The sequence below is a fragment of the Sesamum indicum genome, linkage group LG1, assembly GCF_026168435.1.
Source record: "Sesamum indicum cultivar Baizhima isolate 11 linkage group LG1, ASM2616843v1, whole genome shotgun sequence".
Lineage (NCBI taxonomy): Eukaryota > Viridiplantae > Streptophyta > Magnoliopsida > Lamiales > Pedaliaceae > Sesamum > Sesamum indicum.
The window spans coordinates 14519145-14543577 of NC_142657.1; the positions used below are offsets into that span (position 1 = coordinate 14519145).

The 24433-nt window shown below is 34.7% G+C and overlaps 3 protein-coding genes across 3 annotated transcripts; 1 reads left to right on the forward strand and 2 right to left on the reverse strand.

Moving 5' to 3' along the window:
* Positions 1-5739: 5739 nt before the first annotated feature.
* On the reverse strand, positions 5740-7895 carry LOC105161365 (coiled-coil protein (DUF572)). The gene is made up of 6 exons (XM_011079026.3): positions 7766-7895; positions 7172-7234; positions 7013-7092; positions 6803-6911; positions 6560-6719; positions 5740-6462 (listed from the first exon to the last, which is right to left on the reverse strand). Exons 1-6 carry the CDS (start codon positions 7766-7768, stop codon positions 5957-5959), a joined length of 921 nt encoding a protein of 306 aa, XP_011077328.3. The 5' UTR covers positions 7769-7895; the 3' UTR covers positions 5740-5956.
* Positions 7896-16554: 8659 nt separating this feature from the next.
* Positions 16555-18918, forward strand: LOC105162191 (uncharacterized). The gene is made up of 2 exons (XM_011080164.3): positions 16555-17221; positions 18597-18918. Exon 1 carries the CDS (start codon positions 16730-16732, stop codon positions 17174-17176), a length of 447 nt encoding a protein of 148 aa, XP_011078466.1. The 5' UTR covers positions 16555-16729; the 3' UTR covers positions 17177-17221; positions 18597-18918.
* On the reverse strand, positions 18307-23457 carry CHUP1 (Hydroxyproline-rich glycoprotein family protein). Its single transcript, XM_011079037.3, has 9 exons — positions 22642-23457; positions 22258-22343; positions 21404-22168; positions 19956-21302; positions 19727-19858; positions 19317-19498; positions 19004-19115; positions 18747-18890; positions 18307-18666 (listed from the first exon to the last, which is right to left on the reverse strand). The coding sequence occupies exons 1-9, from the start codon at positions 22736-22738 to the stop codon at positions 18565-18567; spliced, it is 2967 nt and encodes a 988-aa protein (XP_011077339.1). The 5' UTR covers positions 22739-23457; the 3' UTR covers positions 18307-18564.
* Between the last annotated feature and the right edge of the window lie 976 nt (positions 23458-24433).

Genomic DNA, 24433 nt, shown 5'->3' on the forward strand with positions numbered 1-24433 from the left:
GCTTTGAAATTAGAAGTACCTTAAGAAAGCTTATTCTTTGAAGCGAATGCATGGCACAACTTTGAAACATATATGTTTTTGCGCCAAGACTATATATCTATCCTTCCTATCATTTTGTGATGCCCTTTATGTGAGAAAACCTAATTCTTATAAAGTTCTATCATACTATATATATAATTACTCTTATTCAATACTAACATTATCATTATCTGGATATTGCTATAAATATTGGTTGCATGCATTAGATGTATATATTGTTGGTTGGCTGCCCAACAGTTCAAACTAATAAAAAGGAATGACAATGGATCCAACATGCATTTTATTCATATTACAGTACTGGATTCATGCCATTCATGTCTCCTTGTAACTTATTATCTCAACCTCCTAGTAGATGAATATTAAATCCAGAATTTTTTAAGAACCTTTATACTAAGTATGGGGATCAAAAAAGGAAGGCATAACATGGACTTCCAGAGTTTCAACATTCACTAATTACGTATATATGTTGATGTAAGAATTTGAATTCAAAGAAATATTATTAATTAATATATGATGTATGCATGATTACCTTCACATAGGAATATCTAATCAATGAATTTAACTTCCAAGCTGTGTGTGTGTTTAATTTTTGATGAATTAATGGGAGTTGATATTTTCTTGTCAAATCAATGTGATAGTTAATTATACGATTTCCGTGCAACTAAATATATATATGATTTCCCTTTCATTTATGTTGTAGAAGTAAGTTTTTTCTTACTGGATTTTTGACCTTCTTCGTCGTTCTCTCAATAGATTTGATTGGTTTTCTGGATAAAAAATTAAAGGATCGTATACAAAGAACCAAAAGGAGATAAGACATATTGAGAATTAACAAAGAATTAGTACTTCTAAGTACACCTTTATAATATGTGGAACATATATAAAGTTTCTTGGCGTAACTACATATATATGAAATGCTGATAGGTATACGACATTTAAATCACAATCTGCTGAGTATACCTAAATATATAAATAGCAGTGAATAATGAGTTGGTGCATTAGTTGCCTTCTTTTCCTCATATATTGATACTTAACTACCACTAAAAAATTTTCCAATTGTGCAGTAATTGGAAGCATTATAGAGCAAGAATGATCATCATGAGGAACTACACTAGTACGTAATATTAAATAATCGGTAGATTTTAAGATCAATGCGGATCTAATTAATTATATGTAGAAATGAATGAATTAATACTTCAAGGAGACCTGCACGTTGTAGCTTGATGTTATTATGAAATGACGGTCAAAAATTTAATCATCAAGAATACCCCATTCGAGATTTAATTTTTCAACGTAACTATATATATATATATGTAGATATATCAAATTCAATGAGGGTTCTTAATTTTGAGGTTTAATTTCTCAACTACATCCATGAAAACTCAAATTCAAGGAGGGTTTCCAAATTTTCTTGCAATCATTCAATGAAGGTTTCCGCTTACTATAATTAAAAAAGCTAACAGTGCTCTACTTGTGCACTAATTTTGCAAGTCTCAGTTACCTTGATAGTTCAGATACATTTTCTCATCTTTTACCAAATTGTTGTCATCATTTTTAAGTTTGTATGTTGATAGAGATAGTTTCGGACCATATGAAAGCATGCAGAAATCCTTAAGACCGGATATAAAACGACACTAGATATAGTTTGATTTGTAATAAATGTAGTCAATAAAAGACAAAATAATGCCTACATAAATACTCCCAAGGGAGAAAAAAACAAGAAAAATAAAAGCACATTTGCTGGCAAGAGTACAACTATTAGTTATCAGACAACGTTTGTTGTGCTGCAATGATTTTTCATACCTGATATACATATGGCCTCTAAATAAATGGGTGGTGGCTGAGTAAATGCGAAGGCGGCAAATCCAGATCTGCAAAACCCGACTTCAATTTGTCTGCGGAAAAGCAAATTTAAGTTTGATTATCTGGACAAGGGCCATTGCCAAACTACAGAAATTATACTCTATACTCATAAAATTGGAAATTGGAAATTGAGAAATTGAAGTTCAGCTTTTAGTGTCAATATTTCCAGCAATAATTAAGTAAATTAAGTGTATAATTAATTATGGGGTTCCATATATATAACTAGGAGATATTGCAAGAAATATACTTAATTTTTAAGCTTGCTATAACATACATAAATAAGTAAAAATGTTATAAGATTCCGCCAGACCCAGAATGGATCATTCATTACTTTCCTCGAATTTCCTTCCAACTTCGGGATCACTTAGAGCCTCACATTTCTTGACACGCGACCTCACGCATCAAAGATAATTTTTACAAATGTCATGAAAATAAAGGTTGAATGGATTGAAATCAAATCTTTTTCGTATATCCACAAGCAATTTGACTTTATGATATATATATATATATATATATTATATAATAAAATCCATGAGAAGATCAATAGTATTATTTCATGCATTAATTTGACAAGAAAGAAAAATGATGCATCGGCACCAAAGGACTTCAACATCACATATATATATATGTATATATATATATATCAGCTATAGTGTCTGTGCATAATTGATTGGCATATATATGAAAAATGATGAATAGCGAAATGATGGAACATTATAAATAATGTTGGAATGAAGAGTGCATAATAACGTTCCGGCCGGCCGAGAATGCAATGCTAAAGGCTCTTACTCTCTATCAAGTGGTACTGTATTATGCTTTCTGAGTCCCATCATGATTTTCCACTGTATTTCAGTACATGATTTGAATGATACTCAGTCGTCGTCAGGCAATAAGCAAATTGCCAGAAAGACAGCAAATGGTCCACAAGAGAAGCTGGTGCTGGTGGACGTCTGAGTATTAATTCCACTTCTTGCTAATTATATATATTTTTATTGGATTAATATATAATTAGTGGAAACTAATTAAACTATATATCAGTGCCTGAGGTTCATTACATGTTTCTTCTTTTCCCAATTGGATTTTTGGCCTAATTGAGATTAGTTAATGAAGTACTATGTTCTAGTTATTCTTGGCTAGTAATAATTTATAAATCTTCTATATATACATTTCTAATCTCAAGTAATTAGTGAGTGACCATAAATTTATTACTTAAAAAATCCAAATTACACAAATGTTTATATTGCCATAGAACTAATTAACTGTACTGTTCATGACAGTATGGGGACAAGTGATGATTTCTCATCAGAAGATTTATACATGCATGTACCTTGAATTTGGAATTTTGATCAATGGACCACTAGATGTTGACAGGAGCCCTAAATAACTTTTGAAAATGTAGGGCATTGGAATTGGCTGGAGAATAAAGATGCTACCAGGGACCAATTTGCAAAAAGACAAAACTTTAGGATCATACAGACCACAAGAAAGCTAAACATGATCAAATATATATAGGGCAACCATCACAGTCTTTTCTTCAATCCCATGTCCCACTATATATATATATATATATTATGTTTAGTTAGCATAATTCATTTGAGATCCAATACGCAGTCGAAAAAAATTAATTACATGCTTAGAAATAGGTGGAGAATTTTGAAAGATAAACCAAATTAGATGCAAGAAACAGGTATTACAATAACTTCATACTTTGTTTTTCTTTCTTTGTCAAATTACAAGTTTTTCTTTCAAGAGGAAAAGAGAAATTACAGCAAAAGATAATCTTGCAGCAAACATACACATAAAAACAAAGATACCCACCCACCCCGACCAACACACCCCCCCACACACAAAAAAAAAAAAAAAAGAAGAAGAAGAAACTCAATGCCCTTAAAGTCTCATATTATAGGTTTAACGAACTAGGTAAAAAAGAGGAGAAAACCATATATTCGGACTGCCGACAGGATTAATGAATAAATGTATGGCCATGCAAGCAATTCTTCAATGCAACATGCAACCAGAGAAATAATTTATGTTTTTTCACTTACATAAAATGCAAAGGAATTGATGTAATAAGTATCTTTTTATATGCCTGTGCATTATAAGAGATATATATTAATTACCTGCGAAGTTGGAATGATCTCCCTTATTTGGAAAGGATGAACGTTGCAACACAAAGTTCATGACTTTGATATATAGTACTCTTCCCAACAGCATTTAATATGTGGTGCTTCATATATAGCAGTTTATATCACTGTAAAAGGGCGGGGGGTCCGCCTGGCATTTGATAAATATGAAATTATGTGTAGGCAGTTGTTGCATAAACAAGACATGTACATGTATAAAGAGATGGAGTCGTGTAGATATAGATATATAGGGTGATCAGAAAGGTAAAATTTGGAAGTACAAATCCTTATATTTAGCGATTTTGTCAAATATATACAGAGACACATAGCATGCGCGTGCAGGTTTAGGAGATAAAGAGCGCCCTACATACTGTTTCTGTAACAATGACATTGCAAATTGTTTGTTCCTTGTCTTAATTCTGATCCAGTACTGTAGACTTATCCAATATCAATTTGTTCACATGAGTAAAAGAAGGGATTTGATCATACAAGAAATCATGAGAAACCTTATTAAAATTTTAATCTGAGAAATCCCTCTAATTTCTTGATACAAAGTCGAAGTCCGACAACGACGATGATGACGTAATTAACGCTTAGCAAAAGGGGTGAATCTTTAACTCAATACAGGGTGTGAATATGTTGTGTCCTGGTATCCCAGTTCTGTAGGTGTTGAAAGTATGGGCTGTAGAGTGGTGAAAAGGGAATTGAAGTGTTAGGTGCCTTCAGAAATTTGGTTGTGGTTGGGCATATCTTTGATCCATCTCGTCTCCATATTTGCAGTACCAAAAAGGTAGACTTTGTACGGCTAGAGAGGAGTCTTTGAAGAATCAAAGAAAGATATGGTTCACGAATACGCTTTTTAATTTGTCTGCTAGATAAAGACTTTGCCCTGATCAGCTCATAATCGCTCTTGCGCCTTCTGTCCTTTCTTTGAATTACAAGGGCAGTGCAATTTTCTTCTTCTCTTTTAGCCTTTTTGTAAGCTTCGAAAAGACAACGACTGATCAGGAAAGTAAAACGGGCGGCTTTATGCATCTCACTCTTGCATAAATTTGATGTTGGAGGCACATTTTCGCTTTTGTCGGATGCGCAAATTATAATCTGGAAAAAAATTTTCCCTTCTGCTCTTCATTTCAAGGCTTATTTCCGATTTTTCTTCTGACTTCTTGAAGATAAAATTTCAGTTTTTACTTCCACGCATGTTCGTCATAGAGTATTTCAAATTACCTTGATAACGTTTGATTTTGTTCTCAAAATTCAACTATATTTTCATCTTGCTTGTTTCCTTTTCGTCATATTATAACCTTCTGGAAAACTATTAGTAGCTATACCAGACAAGTCCGTATAGGCTTCAAATCCTATATAAAGTCCATTGCCAACGCATAAAGAGGCCAACGTTTGGTTCTGTCCGCGACCCGCTGAGCAGGCTCAAAACTCAGTCTAATTTGGGTGACAACACAGATTCCCACCATGACCCCGAATTCTCTATTAATCTGGAGAAAAGAATTACAGCAATATACGCTCTTCCTTAACATCTCTATAAATACTTTTCTATCCACGTGGAATTGTTCGATCAATCATTACCGGTAGGAAGAAGCTAGGATATGGTACTCGTATTTACTAGCTCTCATTACAAAATTTTTATTAATGCATGCTCTCACAATCAAGCCAAAATAATCAGGAAAACATTTTAAAAGGAAAAACAGTAGAAAAATAGCAGAAGAGAGATCAAGGCTCGACAACTCGGGGCTTCAATACAAAATATGTACACACAAACGCTAACAGAATTTGCTGAAATATAAGATTCAAGCAACTGCGATATGCAAGCTATTACCATAGTGGCAAAACCAACTGTTTCTACCAATCCTAGTCCTTTATAGGATCCATGATCACCAAGCACACGGTTGTTAGAGATGTGATATCCAGCAACCTTAAGCCCTGTTAAATTTTCGAGTTGGATCAGAAGCCCGTGTCCATGAAGATGGCTTAACTCCACCAACTAATAACTTTGACGCAGTGGCAGCATTTATTTTTCTCCTCTTAGCTTCAAGCTCCAAACGTCTTTTATCAGACACAGAAGAAGTGGATGATCCAGAAAAAATTGAGCTTGCATGAATCAGTGCCCTCTTGTCTTTTCTGTTCCTCTCAAATTTTCCAGCAAATTTAACGTGTGAAGCAGCAGCAGCATCCTCTGAAGAGGACGGGAGAAGTCTTATCCCAAGTCCTGCTTTTCTGGAATTAGCCTCTTCTTCAGCTACTCTTTTCTTCTGATCCCTAAGCCTCGCCCGAAGAGATTTGTTCAATGCATAATCATCCGAATGCCTGGCATCGGAAACTCGCTGCAGACGCACCAGTACTGGCTCTGCTTCTTTCTTTTTCTTCATGTCTCCCTCCTGGTGTTCAAGCCGTTTAAAAGGATCTGCCAGCTTACTTCTATCTACATGAACGAGGAAGTAAGACTCTGCTTTAAACAAATTCAAGTGTATTGGATCATTTACAAAAACATACTAAAATGACTGCAATAGAATACTAACCATCATCAACTGGAAGCACCAAAGTTTCAGCATCTTCAGCATCATATTCCTCAATCTTTCTTCTGGCTCCACTAATGATCACATACTCACAATTCTGTGGATCTGTTTGAATAACAATCTCATGCTTGCAGCATGCAGACTTCATTGTAAAGCTCCATATCTGGGGAAAAGGGAGAAAAATTGGGTCAAGCAATAGTGGTAAGAAGTGAATAAATTCAGCATTCATCCTAAAAAACAGAATACCTTTGTAGAATAATAATTTCCCACTTGCTTTTTCTCTGCATTAAACCTTACACCCTTTGCAATCATGGACTCACATCCACCACACCAAATATTAAAAGGCATCTCAAACCTGTAAATTTGAAGGAAATAAACAATAAACACAGATTAGCATGAAATCTCAAGATACAAAATTAATGTTTCCACAATAATTTAAATCCCTTGGTGCAGTACCTTATGATCAAGATGCCTTGATCTATTTTTCTTGCTCTTTCCCTCAGAGCATGTTGACCATGAAACTTGTTCAACCCACCCTGAAAACCAAAGCAATGTAAGACTTTCAAACACATTCATGTAACCATGATGCGTTGTAGAGTTACAACAGAGGCATACCTTCTTTGGGTCCCATTCTGGTGGGTAATAGAAATTATCTGCCCTCGCAGCTGCAAGAGACGACTGCAGACACCAAACAAGTACATTCATTAACGATTATTTGATCGATGAAGCATAAATGACTAAAGTTAAAATAGAAAACCAAAAAGTTTTAGTAAGTACGAAGAATAATCGATGCTTTACATAGAAATCAAGCTTCTTGACCCTCAAATAATTCCAAATACCATTCTCATTAACCTTAAAAAATTCTTTTGAACAAAAGTTTCTAATTAAAAAAACAAAAAAGAAGATAAATCATGTTTTCCCCAAAAATATCCAGTAATTGATGTAACAAAGTCAGAAACCCCAATGATCTCAAACCCCTAGCCGAACAATAGAAAAAACGATTAAGAACAGCAACTGATCTCACAAGAAAAATCGATTTTTTCCAGAATTCGAAGAATCTTAGCTTGATGTAGCTTAAACAAAAGGTTTTGTCCGTTCCCATAGGATATCATCAATTAAATTCATGAACTAACCATAAAATTATAACTCCGAACCCTAAAGCATAAACAATAAAGTTTTAACAAAAGCAATGGATAAAAAATAAAATACCATCTTGCAATTCGGTTATCTTCGGCACGAAATTCAAAACCCCTTGAGCTGTGTATTCCAATCGAGTTCTGAATCAATTCTGCAAACGTATGCTGCTTTCCTTCGTTCGGTTTATTTTATTTATGTGTGTGAATATATATACATATATATATTATATATCTAGGAGGATTAAAAGTGCAGAACGACGTCGTGCCTGCTTAGCCCATTGATTGTGTGGCCTTAGTGGGTTATGGACTGTATAAATGGGCCGACACTAGATGGGCCTAATAGGAATAAGCCCAATACGATAATAAGGTAAGAAATTGTTTGGCATTCTACGTCTTCTTTAAGGCATCAGTTTAAATTTAAGAGGTTATAAATTTAAGTTCCACTAATATGAGTATTAGCTTTTTTCATAATAATTAATTGATTTATTTTAATAGTATATATTAATTAATTATTCATATTTTATATTATTAACTGATATTTATTATTTATTAATGATAAAAATTTATGATATAATTATAATTAATTTACTAAAAAAGTATACTTTCGAAAATTTAGAAGAAGATTATACATCCAACTAAAGTATAATCATAATAAATTTTATAGGCAAAATATTATTTTTGGTCCCACTGGATAGAGCCCTTTTCACTTGTAGTCCCACGCTTTACGTGTTCAACACCTTTAGTTCCAAAACCCTATTTTTTAAACAGAAATGGTCATGTTCCATTAGCAACTAACGGAAACGGCACACGGCGTCAACTAGCAGCTAGCGAAAAACACAGAGGTAAAATATCACTTTTGGTCCCACTAGATAAGGCCCTTTTCACTTGCAGTTCCACACTTTACGTGTTCAACACCTTTAGTCCCAAAATTCTATTCTTTTTAACAGAAGTAGTCTTGTCTCGTTAACAACTAACGGAAACGGCATGTGAATTGTCACGTGCCGTTAGTCAACTGGCAGCTGGCGAAAAAAACAAAGACCAGGCTTGTGTTCAGTTTTTGGAGGAAAAAAAAGATGCCAAAAAAATATTTTTTTGCTATTTATATAATGTAAATAACCCACAAACATCACAAAATATTTTCATCATTTAATCTTGAGAGCAATAGGCCAAAAGATGTCACAAACATCTCAAAATACTTCAAATATTGAATGCTATTGTAATGGTGAATTATGTGTAAAAGGATGTTCTTATATATTACTAGATGGCCTTTTAGTAATGGTGAATTATGTGTAAAAGGACTAATGGATATGCCTTTTTTGCAAGTAATTATGGTTTATGTTGTGTTTAAATGTGTAAGCAAAAATCCTAAAAGCAATAAAAATGAAAATTAAAATTGCACAAAAGCACCTAAATTGCAAAAAAATAGAAAATATACTGAAATTCACTTATTTTGATCGTTAATGAAATATGCTGTAAAGTGCAATTTTGCATGCTTAAAATCTGTCAAATACGGTTACAAACCCAAAATGTGCCAAAACATCCCCCAAAAGTCTTACAGTACGTTGCAATATTTTGTTCCTTAAAACATCACACGATATTTGAAGTATTTTGAGATATTTGTGACAGCTTTTAGCCTATTGCTCTCAAGATTAAGTGATGAAAAAAAGATAAAAATATTGTGTGGTGTTTGTGGGTTATTTACATCTTATAAATAGCAAAAAAATATTTTTTTGGCGTCTTTTTTTCCCTCAAAAAACTAAATACAAGCATGGTCTTCTGTTTTTTTCGCTAGCTGTCAGTTGACTACGGCACGTGACGTTTTCATTAGTTGTTAACGGAACAGGAGCATTTTTGTTAAGAAAATAGAGTTTTGGGACTAAAGGTGTTGAACACTCAAAGCGTGGGACTGCAAGTGAGAAGGACCCTATCTAGTGGGACCAAAAGTGATATTTTGCCCCAATTGACTAATGGCATGTGACTTGTCACGTGCCGTTTCCGTTAGTTGTTAACGGAATATGACCATTTCTGTTAAAAAAATAGGATTTTGAAACTAAAGGTATTGAACACGTAAAGCGTGGGACTGCAAGTGAGAAGGGCCCTATCTAGTGGGATAAAAAATGATATTTTGCCAACTTTATGCATATCTTCTTTGTCTGATAACTGTTTGCATATAAAAAAAAAAAACTTGTGTGAACACTACGAATGCATATTTTTATTTTTTGGAATTGAATTATAGAATAAGGTAATCCTAAAGTATAAACACAGAAAATGAAATTTAGAGAGGTAAAATTAAGATGAAGCAAAAGGATTAAATACATCTTAAATAAACATAACATTTAATCACATAACTAATTTATATAGTACTTATTGATATGATCACAGAATGTTTGTTAGCTATGATTTTTGCTAGTATGTTTCTAAAAAATATTTTTGCTCTAATTCTTTATTTTTGTCGTAGTGGATAAGGCTAAATTTTGCATTAATTTTATTTAGAGATTTGGTGTAATTACACTAGACTCATGTGGTTTTGGAAATTACATTTAGCACCCATAAAATTTGCTTCCGTCTAACAAATAAGTCCATCCGTTAGTCAAAATTCACATAGTTTGTTGATATTAACAAAAAGAAATTATATTTACCCCCAATTGACTTATTATTGACTTATAGTAGGTCAAATAAATCTTTTTATGATCAGATTACTCTCATACGTTTTCACGCATTAATGCATTTGAGGAGATATATCTTCACCGCTATAGGGGTAGTTTAGTACAAAAAAAAATTGTTTGGCCTACAATAAGCCAATCAATGGTAAATCAATTTTATTCAATTTTTTTGTCAATATCAGCAAATTTAGTGAATTTTGACTAACGGAATGACTTATTTGTTAGATAGAAACAAACCTCACAGGTACTGAATGTAATTTCCCAAACTACATAGAATTTACGTGTAATTAACCAAATCTAAAAAAAAAAAGAATTAATTATTCATTTTATTTAATTATAGTTAATAATAGTTATTTATTATGATTTTCTACTACCATAAAAACATAGGGACTAGTAAATTTTCTTATAATGAATTCATTCCTTTATTTTCCCAGCGTGAGCCATTGATTAGGAGCATATAGGTATGAAACACATAATTTATCAAAATATATGCAAAATTTTAAGCATCTCAATTGCCAAATTGAATTATACAGCATAGATTATACACATCATAATCCACGTACAGAAGTGGGGGGAACTGTGTATTGCTGGGAATTGAAAGGGTCAATTAAGTACCCAAAATCAATAGTGAACTTTTCACAATTCTTCCAGTGCACTTTCATGATTGTGCATTATTAGGAGCCAGAGCCCAACACTGTCCTACTACAGCAATTAACACTCCTTTTCTTCTTCTTCTTCTTCAATCTTCACCTTTTCTGCCATAAATGCTAACAATATCATCACATTTTCCTCAATAGTGTATATATAGATCGCTCTTAGTCCCAAAACTATCTAAATTCTTATGAAAATTAAGTTCATTACTAAAATAAAGGGTTAATTACACTCAAACCCTCTCTAAAAATGCAAATTATACTTTTTTTCCTAAAAAAAATTTGAAATTGCATTTACACTCTGTCTGATAATTTACTATTTACACATGACTCCCTTTTATTGAGATTTGAACGAAGAACGATGATGTCAGCAAAAATTGTATAAATCTATCATTTTACCCCTCATTTAACGTTTTCATATAATACTTTTGTACTTGTGAAGGAAAAAATGTACTGATGTTAACCTTACTCTATATATATTACATTTATCCCTTTATAAGTATAAAAGTATACATGAAAATATTTAATGAGGGATAAAATAAAAAATTTATATAGTTTCTTTTTTACTTACTTTAGTATTCTCCGTTCAAATCCTAACAGAGTTTCGAATGGGGTGTAAATATAATTTTAAAATTTTTCTAGGAGAAAGTATAATTTAACATTTTGAAGGGGTCTAATATAATTAACCAGTAAAATAAATCATTATGTATGATAATTTAGTAAATTAAATTACTTTACAATTAGTACAAATAATTAACTATAGAACAAATACTAATACACTTAATAACTAATTAAAAATTCAAAGAAAGCAGGGGTGAGCAAATATTATGTTCTTCCCGAGAATTGGACTATTTGTCACAACTTTCAAGATATGAATAGTAACATTGAGCAAACATAATCAAAGTATATATAATTCAGGGTTTGACAATCCACATAATGACCCTTTTTGTTTCTTGATTTCTAAGGAACATTTATTGGAAACTGCACACACACACACCCCACCCATGCCCTCCTTCATTAAATTACATATAAATTAGCTCACAAGTCTCACATGGAAGCAAGCAACCACGTCCTCTAGTTCAACCCTCCTCTCCATATCTTATATTTGGCCTATTAGACTCAAGCTGTCAACCCTTCCAATTTTTTCCCAATCCCACTACAAAAATCTGCCCTTTATTTCTCCTTATTTCATTGCTCCATGCTTCCCCTTCAAACCCTTCTCCTAACTCACCATTACCACTCTCCCCATGGCCATGATAATGAAAATCCCTCCTCTATTATACCCACTCCTTTCCCTCTTTCTCCTCCTCCTACTCTTTCATGATCAAATCCGCCACCTCCAAACCACCAATGCCGCCTTGCACCACCATGATCACTACTTAACCACCAACAAAAGACCAATTCCCAGCAAGTTTGATTTTAGCCCATTCCTAACGCGCCGCCACCTCCGCCACCGCCCGACAGAGCTTCCACTCGACGTCCACACGCAGCCGGGGCCGCCAGGCGGAAGCCAAATTGATCCTCGTTATGGTGTTGAGAAGCGCCTCGTCCCTAGCGGTCCAAACCCTTTGCACCATTAGTTGAAAGGTTTAGAGGGCTTGGAAATTACAGTTTATATATTAATCTCATATATATATATACTTGCCAAGAAATTAAATGGGTTAGTGAAATCATGATGTGCATGATTCCGATATTGTTTATTTCTCAATATTTTCATTTGTTTTTGGAGATCAGATCATATAGTTGAGTTTTAACTCTTGTAAATTGTATGATGAGAGTATTGTAGAATTCATAATAGATATCATATGAATGATTGATTCTTTTTTCTTTTTCCTCTCTTTTTCAATTTTCTCAACTTTTCATTATGACTAATGATGCTTAATATATATATATATATATATATATATATGAATAATTGGTATTATGTTTGAAAAGATGAGTAGCTGTGACGGCACGCAGGGAAATATAGGGGGAAATGGAAACTTAGTAAACGACATAATGATATTAATTAATATGGTTGGTCAAATAGGTGGGTTTATTAATAATTATTACTTTTGAAATAAAATTAGGGAGTGTGCAGTGCACGTGATGAGTTGGCTACTAGTAAGGCTGAGGCAAACCAGCCCCCATGTCTCCTGCTGCCCCCATATGGATTTCATCCTTAAATTCTTGCTACCCTCTACCACATGATTTCATCTATATATACATTGTTGGTCAATGCGGCCTTCATCCAAACTCCAACGGGCCAGATCAATTTCTAGATATTTTTGTATTTCTCTCTATATATATATATATTAGAAAAAAAATATATAGTTTTAGTTTCATAATTCATGAGGATAATATTTTTGGTCTTGCACGAATTAATTTTCGTAATTTAGTTATATAACTTTAAAATTTTGATATTTTTCATCTTTTTCCGATTAATTTGGTTGGAAAAAGATTAAAATTACCAAAATAACAAAGTTACATAACTAAATTATCCAATTTATACAGGACCAAAAAGGTCATTCCCATAAATTAGAGGATTAAGATTATAATTTTTTCTAAATAATAATAATTGATGGTAATTATTAAATTATATATCTCGCCCTAATTTTCACATATCTACATCAATATGAAGATAACATTTCTAAATTATATCATATGGCATCTCTAGACGGCAAGAAAATGCGTTCATCATCGATTATTTTCCCATTATTTAAATCCGCATTAAATGCAATTTTCATCAAAACTAATAGTCCACTATTAGAAATTGAAAGAGAGGAATGATGGAGAATCGATTAGGGGTAGATTGTAATTATGGCGAGTCAAGAAAAGCCTAAATGCTCTACACTTTTCATACATCTTTAGGCACCCACGTACGAATTCAAAGGGGTGTATATAAATATATATTTGTGCCGTGGTTGACGCCCTGACGGTGATGGGGCGGGGCCACGCATATATATTATTCAAATCCGTAGTGGAAATGTGTACGTAGTCGAAACATGCGGCAGGTATACATTTCATACTCAGTTTCAGACACGGTTTGCTATCATATTTCAGACACACACCGTCTGCCCTACTCTATTAATTTTCCGTGAAATTTTCGCCACCATGCATGTGCAATAAGTTTCACACACTCGATCACACACATATATATATATATATGTATGGCCAGGATGTATTCATATATATGACTTTGCTGAGATGATGAATTACAAATTTTACTGCAATAATTTGTCATGATGTAATCTTCGAAAGTGCGGGGAATTTTAGAGTCAATTTATTTAGTGAACAAAACCACGTACCATAAATTGTTGAAAAACTGGAAATTAGGTACGTACCACTTTTGTAATTGTATACCATAAAACACAAAAGGGTTTAATTGGTTGATGTTGTTGGTCCCAATTGATGAAAATTCTTACCGAATTAAATTTGTTCAAATCAAATCAATTACAAATTAATTATCATATACTTATCAAGTGATTGATCATTCTTGTTGAACTGTACACCAATCATATGACAAGCATATTGTATTTATTATATAATTAGTTCAAATTCGACCAAATTCGATTTGAGTTAGAATTTTCCTGAATTGATGTGCCACATATTTTAACAAAATTAACATAAAAATACGAAGTGCTAAACTTGGATTAGATGTCTCATCCTCTTCATTCATAATTGTAATACTTCAATTTAAAAGTTGAACAGCAATATATGAATATGACATAACATATAACATAAAAATGTAAAAGAAGATACAGTCTAAGGTGTCAGGTGTATAAAAGGTGGGCTTCAAGAATTTTGATTACAGGCTTCATTCTGCAGATTGGTATCAATTTGGGTTTTAGCAGCATCTGCCCATTTCCATATGACAACCCAAAGAAAAGAGTTGTCCATGCAAGAAACCAGACTCATTAATTTGGTTCGCCCGAAGACAACTTAGTCCTAAAGTTAACAATTTTTTGTGATCGAAACGAAAAAGTAGCAGTTGGACCTGTTAGAATCAAAACTTCGTGAAATGAGTTATTTTAAGTTGGGAATTATTTTTTTGAGCTCTTTAATTATTAAAAAGATTATTGGTGGTGTCTTAGCCTAATGATTAAGATTGAGATTCATGAACAAATTTAATTTTACAAGATATATGAATATTTATTTTATTTTATGAGAATCTATTGTACGTAATTTGTTTTATTATTTTTAATTATATTAATTTATTAATTGAATTAATATATTGTTCAACTTATTAAAATATTAATATAATCACATGATCAGCATCTAAAAAAATTCAAGGTTTTTTTTGGTATTTTTTACCTAAGAATTCAACTTATATCGACATAAATAAATTTTATTCCTGGAAAATTATATTAATCTGTGGCCCATGACATCGTGAATTCAAAAGATGATCATCTGTCATCTAAAACGTGGAGTCACACAATTTATGTAAAAAGATTGCAAAGAAAAATAGAGCTATAAATATATATGTAGTATCATGGACGCACGATATATATATATGTGTGTGTCTGTAGCCTGCAAATAAATTAAATTAAATTCCAGGTCGTCAACGATTTCATTTATCACTCTTTGATTTGTTCAAAGAAGTGGTAAATATTGAAGCTCAATTATTTCATTTTCTTGCAATACTAAGTTCTTGCTAATGAATTAGAAGAGATAATGACTAACAACAGTTAATCAGTCACCAAAGTACGCGTGCGTCTCTATATCAGTTTTCAAATTATAATATAAATACGTAATAATATGAAATTTTTCATTTTTCTTGATATTTTTTTAGCCATAAAGTCAGGATAATCTTAATTTATCCAGCCAACTATATTTATTGAATTTCTTATTCTTTATTATTTAAAGGTAAAATATACATAATGTGTATGTTAAATAAATTAAAAGATGGAATGAAATTTAAAATAGAAAACGTAATGCACCTAATACTGTTTGTTCATTTGAAGCGTATTAATATTAGGTAGCCTGAAAAAGTGACGAAATTAAGCCCAATTTTGCAAATAAGATAGGTATATATCAACTGAAAACCTCTAGTCATAATTAGATTTTCATCCCGACAAGCAGTCGCAGGTATGACATAATATCATATATGTATATGTATTTCAATAGACTTGGTCTATGGCAACTTTGCAGTTGACCCAACTGCCTGATCAAGTGGATTCTGGTTGACACTTTGGTCACCTAGCTACCTAGTTACCCTCTCCTCTAGAATTAACATAGTAATTAACGATTCTTGATGTCCATTCTAATCGTTAAAGTGCGATTTATGAATTCCATTGGTGATTTGACAATATCATTGTAAGTATGGTCCATAAAAAATAGATACATACCACCCAATATGAACCCATTCAAAATTTCAAAAGTCAAACTTTTAATGTATATCATTAATTAATGGTGGTAGTCGATGATCATTTCACATCAAAGTCGCACTTAATTATTTTGTCCATAGTTTATTAATGAAATGGCCTTCGCCTAACCGTGAAATGACCCGTTTCAGGTACACATCTAAAACCCACTACGCATCATTTATTAGCACCACAACCACAAGTAATCTAAGTTGAATCTGTCTCAATATCCCACCTTCCATCATAACAACAAACAAACCCACATATAAAAGTAGTACAAATTTTACATTTTCGGACACCATTCCAACGTTGTCCACACTTCCACCATATCGTCATCTCCTTCTTCAAGAATTCAATCTCTACTAAGGAAGAAAGAACGAAAATGGTTCGCCCCATATCGATGATCCATGTAAGTGAAGGCTTCTCCCCAATCCCACTGGCATTAGGCCTGTTTGTTTCGGTGTCTCTTCTTGTCGCCCTGTGTGCGAAACATGCAAGGCAAGTCCCAAGAAAGTACGCCTCCAGCTCCAAGACGAGTGATCATCCAAACGCGGCTAAGTCGCCATTACCGTCGCCTAAGCAGCTGATCACAACTCTAAGCAACAAGGCCATGATTCATGTCAAGAAATCGTCGGAGTCGGGAGTTGGCCGGAATGATCAGGAGAGTGGATTGTGGCAGAAGGCGATACTGATGGGGGAGAGATGCCAGCCGCCGGAGTTCTCAGGCGTAATATATTATGATTACTCCGGGAATAGGATTCCGGAGATGCCCAAGTCGCCTAGAGCAACCTCCATGGCCCCTTTGAAAAGTTTTGCTGCAGAAAAATGAGAATTCTGCCCACTCATGTACAACATGGAACTCTTCTTCTTTTTGGTAATAATCAAAATTTTGGTCTAGAACTTTTCTTTTAAATTTCTTTATGGTTCTTTACTAATTCTCGATTTTTTTGTTTTTTTTATGGAATTCGAATTCATAATCTATTTTAACAGTAATAAATAAAGTGCTGTCCCGTTGTTTGTTGTTATTTGGTTATCATTTTTCATATTTTTTTTAGAGCATCTATTAATTTAGCAATCATGATATATGGTTTTAAACTGTCCAAATTGCTCAATTTACACACCAAAAAAGCCATAAATATTCTGGTGAAATTAGTTGACTAATGGGATTTAAACGAATGTGGTCAATTCAAGATTAGGTTTAGCCAACCTAACTTGAAAAATAGAAAGATGAGTATTTTGCTTTCCATAATATTTCATATACTATTCGGTTAGGGGTCACTTATTTACATGTAAAAAAGCATATCAAGAGGTCCCAGGTCTCTCATCCTGTACTCTTTCATGTGCTTCAACCCATTAAAATGTGTGGATATTTATTTCGATTGATATAAATTTAGTATTATATATTATTTTATAATTATAAAAAATAAGTGTATTAATTGTTTATTAATATACTATTATAATGATAAAATTATCCAAAATATGTATACACATAATTGTGAATACAAATGAGACTTGGACCTCACATGCAGTTAAAATTTGAGGTCTTAAAACTCAGAAGGGGAAAAAGAGAGAGAGAAATATTGCACTTACCATTTCCACTAATTCCCAGTATTCTTTTATGTTAGTATTTCGATTGATGTATTTGGTTACGGATTTCAAATTCATAATAATAAATCCATTATACTTGTTTGGAAAATTTTATGTTTCAAGAATTTGAAATCCTTTAGTTGTTATTTTGAGCTATTTTTAATAATATTGTGATGGAATTAAAGTTCATTTAGCATGGAGTTATTTGAAATCATTTTTTCGAATCCCTCGTTCAAATCTAAAGTATTAATTTTTAATTTTTAAAGATGGAAAGTTTTAGTGATCAGTGCTTTATACAAGCATGGACCAATTTGATGAATAGAAGCAGCATAATGCAACTGAGCTCTATCAATTTCTAATAAGAGAAGGAGAAGAACAATTAATCTCTTTAATAATGCAAGTCCGTGGGAACAGAATTCAGACATGTACACAGTTTCTGTGGGGTGATTCATTTTCTTATTGCTCTGCTCTCCTTTGCCTGATCTCACTATAACTATGTTGTCTGTTACATATATGTCTCCTTAGTTGGACTGTTGATCCTACAAACACCATTACATTAGGTTTCTCCTCTGCTCAGAGATGATGATGAAATGTACAGCCAAAAACTCAAAACAAACAAGAGACAATTTCTCATGATGCTTCTGCTTTATTCTCTTCTGTAGTCTGCACGTGAGCTCGGCTTCTTAGCTCTTCAAAAGCCTTCATGCTTTCGGCATCAAAGCCTCCCGCGAACTGACACAAGTTTCAATTCTTGTTAGTTGTTAAAACCTTAGCTTCTGGCCTATTAACTAAGGACATTAAGGGTTGTGTACCTGATGCACGCGGAAAGCAAAGCGGACACCTTGTAGGATCAAGAATTCTTTGTTCGGTTCCTTCTCAGGTTCAGTCATTGCATCAAGCTCTGACGCCACACGCTTCATGTATTTCCGAGCAAGTTGTACTGATGAAAGCTTGATCTGCAATGAGATAAGCCGTTTACATGTAGATGATCATTTACATTGTGCATCAAAAAACATGATCCAATTATACTTCCACATGAGTACCATAATTTTAAGTTTGAAAGATTTACCTTGCCAACTACTCCAGAATCGAGTAGCCAGTCAACTGGGATGCCAAATTCCTTGTAGCGAGAAACTGCCATATCGCGTGTGCGTAACAGTGCATATACACTTTGCTCCACCCTGAGAAGAAGGGAAATCTAAGTATGCCAATAGTTTTTCAGGCAAACAAAGAACAAAATGCAAAAATTTCAAAGAAACAAGAAAACAAACTCAACAAGAGACTGCCATTTTTCAACTTGTTTGTTATCTCCACTATTTTTATCCAAACTATAAGCATAGCAGACTCTTTTAACTCACATGACTTTGCATGAGAGCACTTACTTTTCGAGCAATTTATACATCTTCTTCAGAGCAGCTTCACAAGGAAGATTTGGGTCATCGTTGAATGAGGACACTTGCTTCTCCAATTTCATCAGATCTTGATATTCAAAGGCCGCCTCTCTTAATGCATCTGCTTTACCCTCTGGCCAATCAAAGTGCTTGAGAACGGCTCTTTCGTCAACCTAGCAGGGATAATTGAATGGATAACTTGTAAGCAAATGGCCGTTAAGCAGTAAAAAGTGCATGTGGTCATATAAGCTTCATTATATTCATTCAGTTATTCTATTAGCATGCATCTTTTCTTCCATTTCTTAGTTCTCACAGAAGTAAGAATCCTGGGAGGCTGTCTTGGGGATTAAATTGAGACTGCCCTAACCGATACTAAATTCAATCATGGATGAGGTACATACTAAGAATGAGAGTTCCTCATCTAGCCAGTTCACAAATGCCACCAAATCCTCTATGTTAGTAAAAGAAGCTGCTCGGACTTCAGTCGCCAAAGACTGGACAAAATCACCTTGAGTTTCCACATCGGCTTTAACCTGATTCAAGATTTATAGCTTTTCATTGTCAGCATTGAGTAACAGCTAAGTGATAGTATTATAACAAAAAGTTAAAGGAAAGAAAAAGTTAACATACAGCCAATAGGAATGATGATCTGTTCTCAATCTCCCCAATCATGTTGCTCCTTGCATCTGAAGCGTTTGATGATGTAGATATTAAAGATGAAGTATCCTTCTTTGCCTCACGCTTCATCAATGACTGGTAAAATTCAACTAGCTCAGGAGCCCGGTAAACTTTGTCAGCACCTCCACCAGCTCTCGAGAGGCTCCCTGGGGGGGGAGGTGGGCGAGGAGGCCCACCCGGTGGGGGTGGGGGCGGGGGTGCACCTGGCGGGGGAGGTGGAGCAGGTGGAGCTCCTGGTGCTGAACTCGGTGCATTTGTATTTGCACCTGCAGGAGCCCCTCCTGATGATTTAGGAGGTGGTCGAGGGACCCTCGGAGCTCGTTTCTCGATTTGTGCAAGTTGCATTTTGCTCACTACTGGAGATTCACCTCTGTTACCATTGGACTGGTCGTTTGAATCCCCAGAGACAATAGGTTTCTCTTTAATAAGAGCCAGTTTTGGGGGCAGAACAGATTTAACATCTCCCTTTAAAGGGTCACCAAACCTTACTGCTCTTGCTTGCTGAGCTTTTTCCTTAATGTGCTTCTCTCTTTCTAAGGCGAGCTTATGCCGGTCTTTATATGCAGGATACTTTTCGTCTAGAACTCCTTCAACTGATTTGGACATTAAATGGAAAGATGATGAAACAGAGTTGAGTGTATCTGGAGAAGAATCTTGTACTCGAGTTGGAGGTAATTTTGGAGTTTCAGGCGAATTAAACTCATCCTGTTCTGCAGTCCCGAATGAAGTTATGGCCACACTGTCTCCTGCATTTCTTAGCATCAGGGCTTCAAGGGGACCCCTTGGTCTGAGGCTCATGCTAGCCCTGCTTGGAGATCCTCCTGCCAGTGATCTTGCTGGAGAAGAAAGTGCACTTGAATCGTCTTTGCTTTTTCCCCATCTCTTTAGCTTTTGCATCAAGCTAGGCTTTTTACTGAGACTGCTGAATCTGCTTGTGGAACTATCAATAGAAGTATTATCAAAATCCTCACTATCGACAGAAGTAGCATCGAAGTTGCTTTCCATATCTGTGTCCCCTCCCCCACGCTCCGATCCTGCATATTCTAACATCAGCTGTTTAGCTTTCTCTTGGGATCTCGGGCTCAGACTTTTACTGAGATCTCGGGCTGATATCTTTCCAGAAGGTGTTTGGTAGTTACGGAGCTCAAATCTTAGACATGCATTGACCCAACGCAGATACACTAGCTCTTCAACCTCACTGAATCTGTTCATCTGAAGTCCTTCCACTTGTTTAACGAGATCCTCATTTGTATGTCGTAATTGATTGACCTCTTCTCTCACCTTTGCCACCATTTCAGTCTGCAGAAAATCAAGATGACATTCGATAAATGAAAAAGGGCAACAAAGTAGCAATTGTAGCAAAATTAACTGATGTACAGATGCAATTTTTCGACTTTTACCTCTGTCATGTTGGAAAGGGTTTTTACGTTGGCTTCAGCAGCATCAAGTTTAACTATTAGTTCCCTCTTTTCATGCTGAAGTTCTTTGTTCTTTCTCTTAAGTTCCATGACCTCCACTTCCAACTCTTTCACAACTTTAAGCTTCTTATCGACCTCTGAATCTTTTTTCAAGGCTTCTTCTTCCTTCGCTTGAAGCCCACTAACTTGTTGCTTTAGCAGTAAGAGCTGACCCTTCGTCTGGCTCGCTTCAAGCTGAATTTGCCTCTGCAATTCCTTTATTTTCTTTCTCGCAGTCTCAAGTTCTTTCCTAGCAACAACTCCCTGAGAGACCTCATCTTGAAGCTTTTTCCTCTCAGCCTGCAAAGAATTTATGGTGATATTGAGCATATCGATTTCAACCGTCTTAATCTTGAGCTGCTTTTGTAGCTCAGCAATACTTGATTCTTGCTCCTTCAGTCCGTAATATTCTAGCAGCTCCCCTTCGAGCTTCACCTCTCTTTCTTCCAACTCTTTCACCAGGTTACGTAATCGTTCCAGTTCACTAGCATTATTCGCCATCGCACTTTCATAAACCTTGTCTTTCTCGGCTTTGATATTGGCTGCTGCCTCATACTTGTCACTGGGCAATGGAAAATCAATCTCTCCCGACAAAAGGCTTTCGAATTCTGGCAAAAGTTCGTCTTCGAAATCAGATGTGCTGCTCAAAGCAGGATTTATAATGCTGTTGATTAACTTCACTTCTTCTTTCTCCTCTTCCTCTTCGCCCTATAATATAACATCTTATAAAATATTAGATACAGAACAACAGGATCTCCGGACACAAAATAACTGTAGAAAAAGGTACTAACAACCACCTCTTTAAGGCCATTGTCCGAATACGTAACGTGCGCCTTGTCTTCCCCTTCATTCCCGGACTTCTCAAATGATTCTTCATCATTTTCTGATGTTCAAATTAAATCAAAACAAACTCTCAGAGATTTTTAATCAGCTTTAGAAAGTAAAACATTAAGGCCTTCATTTTTCTTCCCAGACAAACACATGACAGGAAAATAACTCTTATGTTAACATGCAAAATCACATGCCTTCAAAAAAAGGGGGAAAAAGAAAAAGAAAAATAAAAACTCGGTTTTTCCATTGTTGTTCATGATAAACAGACTTCAAATAACTAGAAACTGATACGAAAATGGCCTGAAGATATATATATATATAAAGAAGAAGTGAAGCATCTGAAGGCTTACTTAGAGATTCGTCCGGCCTCGGACTTCTGACATTAATCTGCTTAACTGCATATGCTGCAATAGAAGCAGCAACAAGAAAGCCTAACCTGACAATCATGTAGGAATTATGGATGGAAAATACCGAGGTTTCCACTCATACACCAATACAAACCCTGTCTCAACAAGGCCTTTCCCCATATCCCTTTACCTCCATACCTCATATTTCAGGCGAAGATTCCATACAAACGCAGCAGGACAAGCCAGTACTAGAAACAGGACTTGTCAATATTGCTAAGTCAAGAAAAAACTAATAAATTTTCCCCATCTCAACATTAACAGCATTATCTTCTCATGAGCTCTACAGACCCTTCATAGAGAAAAGGGAAAGACTTGCTTGTGTACAAAGTTTCTGTAAGGGTTACAGGAGCCACCAATTTCTAGTGGTCAGTTTTTTGTCCAAGAGGATTGAAACTCTGTAATATGTGGGTCTGACTTGCTAACTTCTTTTGCAGATGAATGAACAGTAAAAATTGCAGCCTATATAAACCGAAAAAGACACCAAGTAAAAGGTAACTGCATACAAGAATTGAGTTATCTGCATTCTTGCCTGAGTTTTTCCTAGTCCCAACAAACTGAAAATGAGGTTAAAAGGGAATTTTTACATAGTCTTTAGTGCCATAAATAAGCCAAATATGTGGGATGTTATCCTGCTAAATGTCCGCATTCTGTCCACTCAATCTCCTCACAACAACAGAAACTCATTTCTCAGACAGAAACCGGTGAAAACCAAGAATAGTAATTCTTGAACTTTATAGTATTGTTTCAAGTGTAACAGGACGGCCCCAAGAAAGAAATGTAGGAACCTAAGTGCAAAAAAAATAAGTTCTATTTCAAGGGACAGATACAAAAGTAGCATCTCATGTTTTTTGGTTCAGGGCAATGAGTAGATAGGATTTAGTAGGTTGAGAAAGGTAAATTTGACATTTAATTCCTGGCTTTTGCTTGTACTGGTTGGAGTGTACAGATAAAGTTACCTAGAAAAAGGCAAATTAGCCAAACTTTATGTATGGTAGTAGATTATTTGACTATTTGCCAACATTATTGGGCTGCGCTTGTCATTGTTGTTACTTAGTGTATGTGACAAAAAGATGAGAAGCTGTAAAGTTTGGCTTCTAACCAGACAAAATAATGCATTTCTTGCCTGCCCCATGACAAGCTTAAAGATTCATCAAGTATTTGAGGAAAAAAAGGATTCTTGCTTGCAATAATTCCTTTAGGTGGTAAGTTAACAAAGGCAATAAAAGCCCATAAAATTGGGAAAAAATGAGCATATGCTAAGTCCATCAAGAGTGACCCGGCAAATTCAAGACAATTGGGACTCCACCCACCAAGAATTAGCCATTTGGTCGGGTCATGGTTATCGGGTCCCAGATCCAACGGGAAGATAACATGGAGTCCACCAGCCAAGAATGAGCTATTTCGTCGGGTTATCGGGTCCCTGATCAGTCAAGAGTTGTATAATTTGGGCAAAGGGATCATTTGGGTTGAATTGAATTCAAGAAAAATTAATAGAAATGATGTGCAAGAAGAAGAATAAAGGCTGTCTGGTCCACAACTACGTGGTTCATATTCAACAGAAGAAGCCAAAGTCTTATCATCAGATTTGTGGATTTTGGGCCACTCAAAATCAGGCAGATTTTTATAGTTCTTGTGACAACTACAGGAATTTACTACATCAAAGAGACAAGACAGTGTAACTTAACAAGGTATATATGTTGAAAGTTTGAAACAGTTCCATCAAATCTGGTTGTAG

Coding starts and splice junctions, on each gene's coding strand:
- LOC105161365 (XM_011079026.3), bottom strand. Junction 6,720..6,802: donor GAAATTATTATTCTACAAAG/GTATTCTGTTTT, acceptor CCTTTTCCCCAG/ATATGGAGCTTTACAATGAA. Junction 6,463..6,559: donor GGTGCTTCCAGTTGATGATG/GTTAGTATTCTA, acceptor TCGTTCATGTAG/ATAGAAGTAAGCTGGCAGAT.
- LOC105162191 (XM_011080164.3), top strand. CDS start 16,730: ATGGTTCGCCCCATATCGATGATCCATGTAAGTGAAGGCTTCTCCCCA.
- CHUP1 (XM_011079037.3), bottom strand. CDS start 22,738: ATGATTGTCAGGTTAGGCTTTCTTGTTGCTGCTTCTATTGCAGCATAT. Junction 19,499..19,726: donor ATGAGGAACTCTCATTCTTA/GTATGTACCTCA, acceptor TATCCCTGCTAG/GTTGACGAAAGAGCCGTTCT. Junction 19,116..19,316: donor ATGTATAAATTGCTCGAAAA/GTAAGTGCTCTC, acceptor CCTTCTTCTCAG/GGTGGAGCAAAGTGTATATG.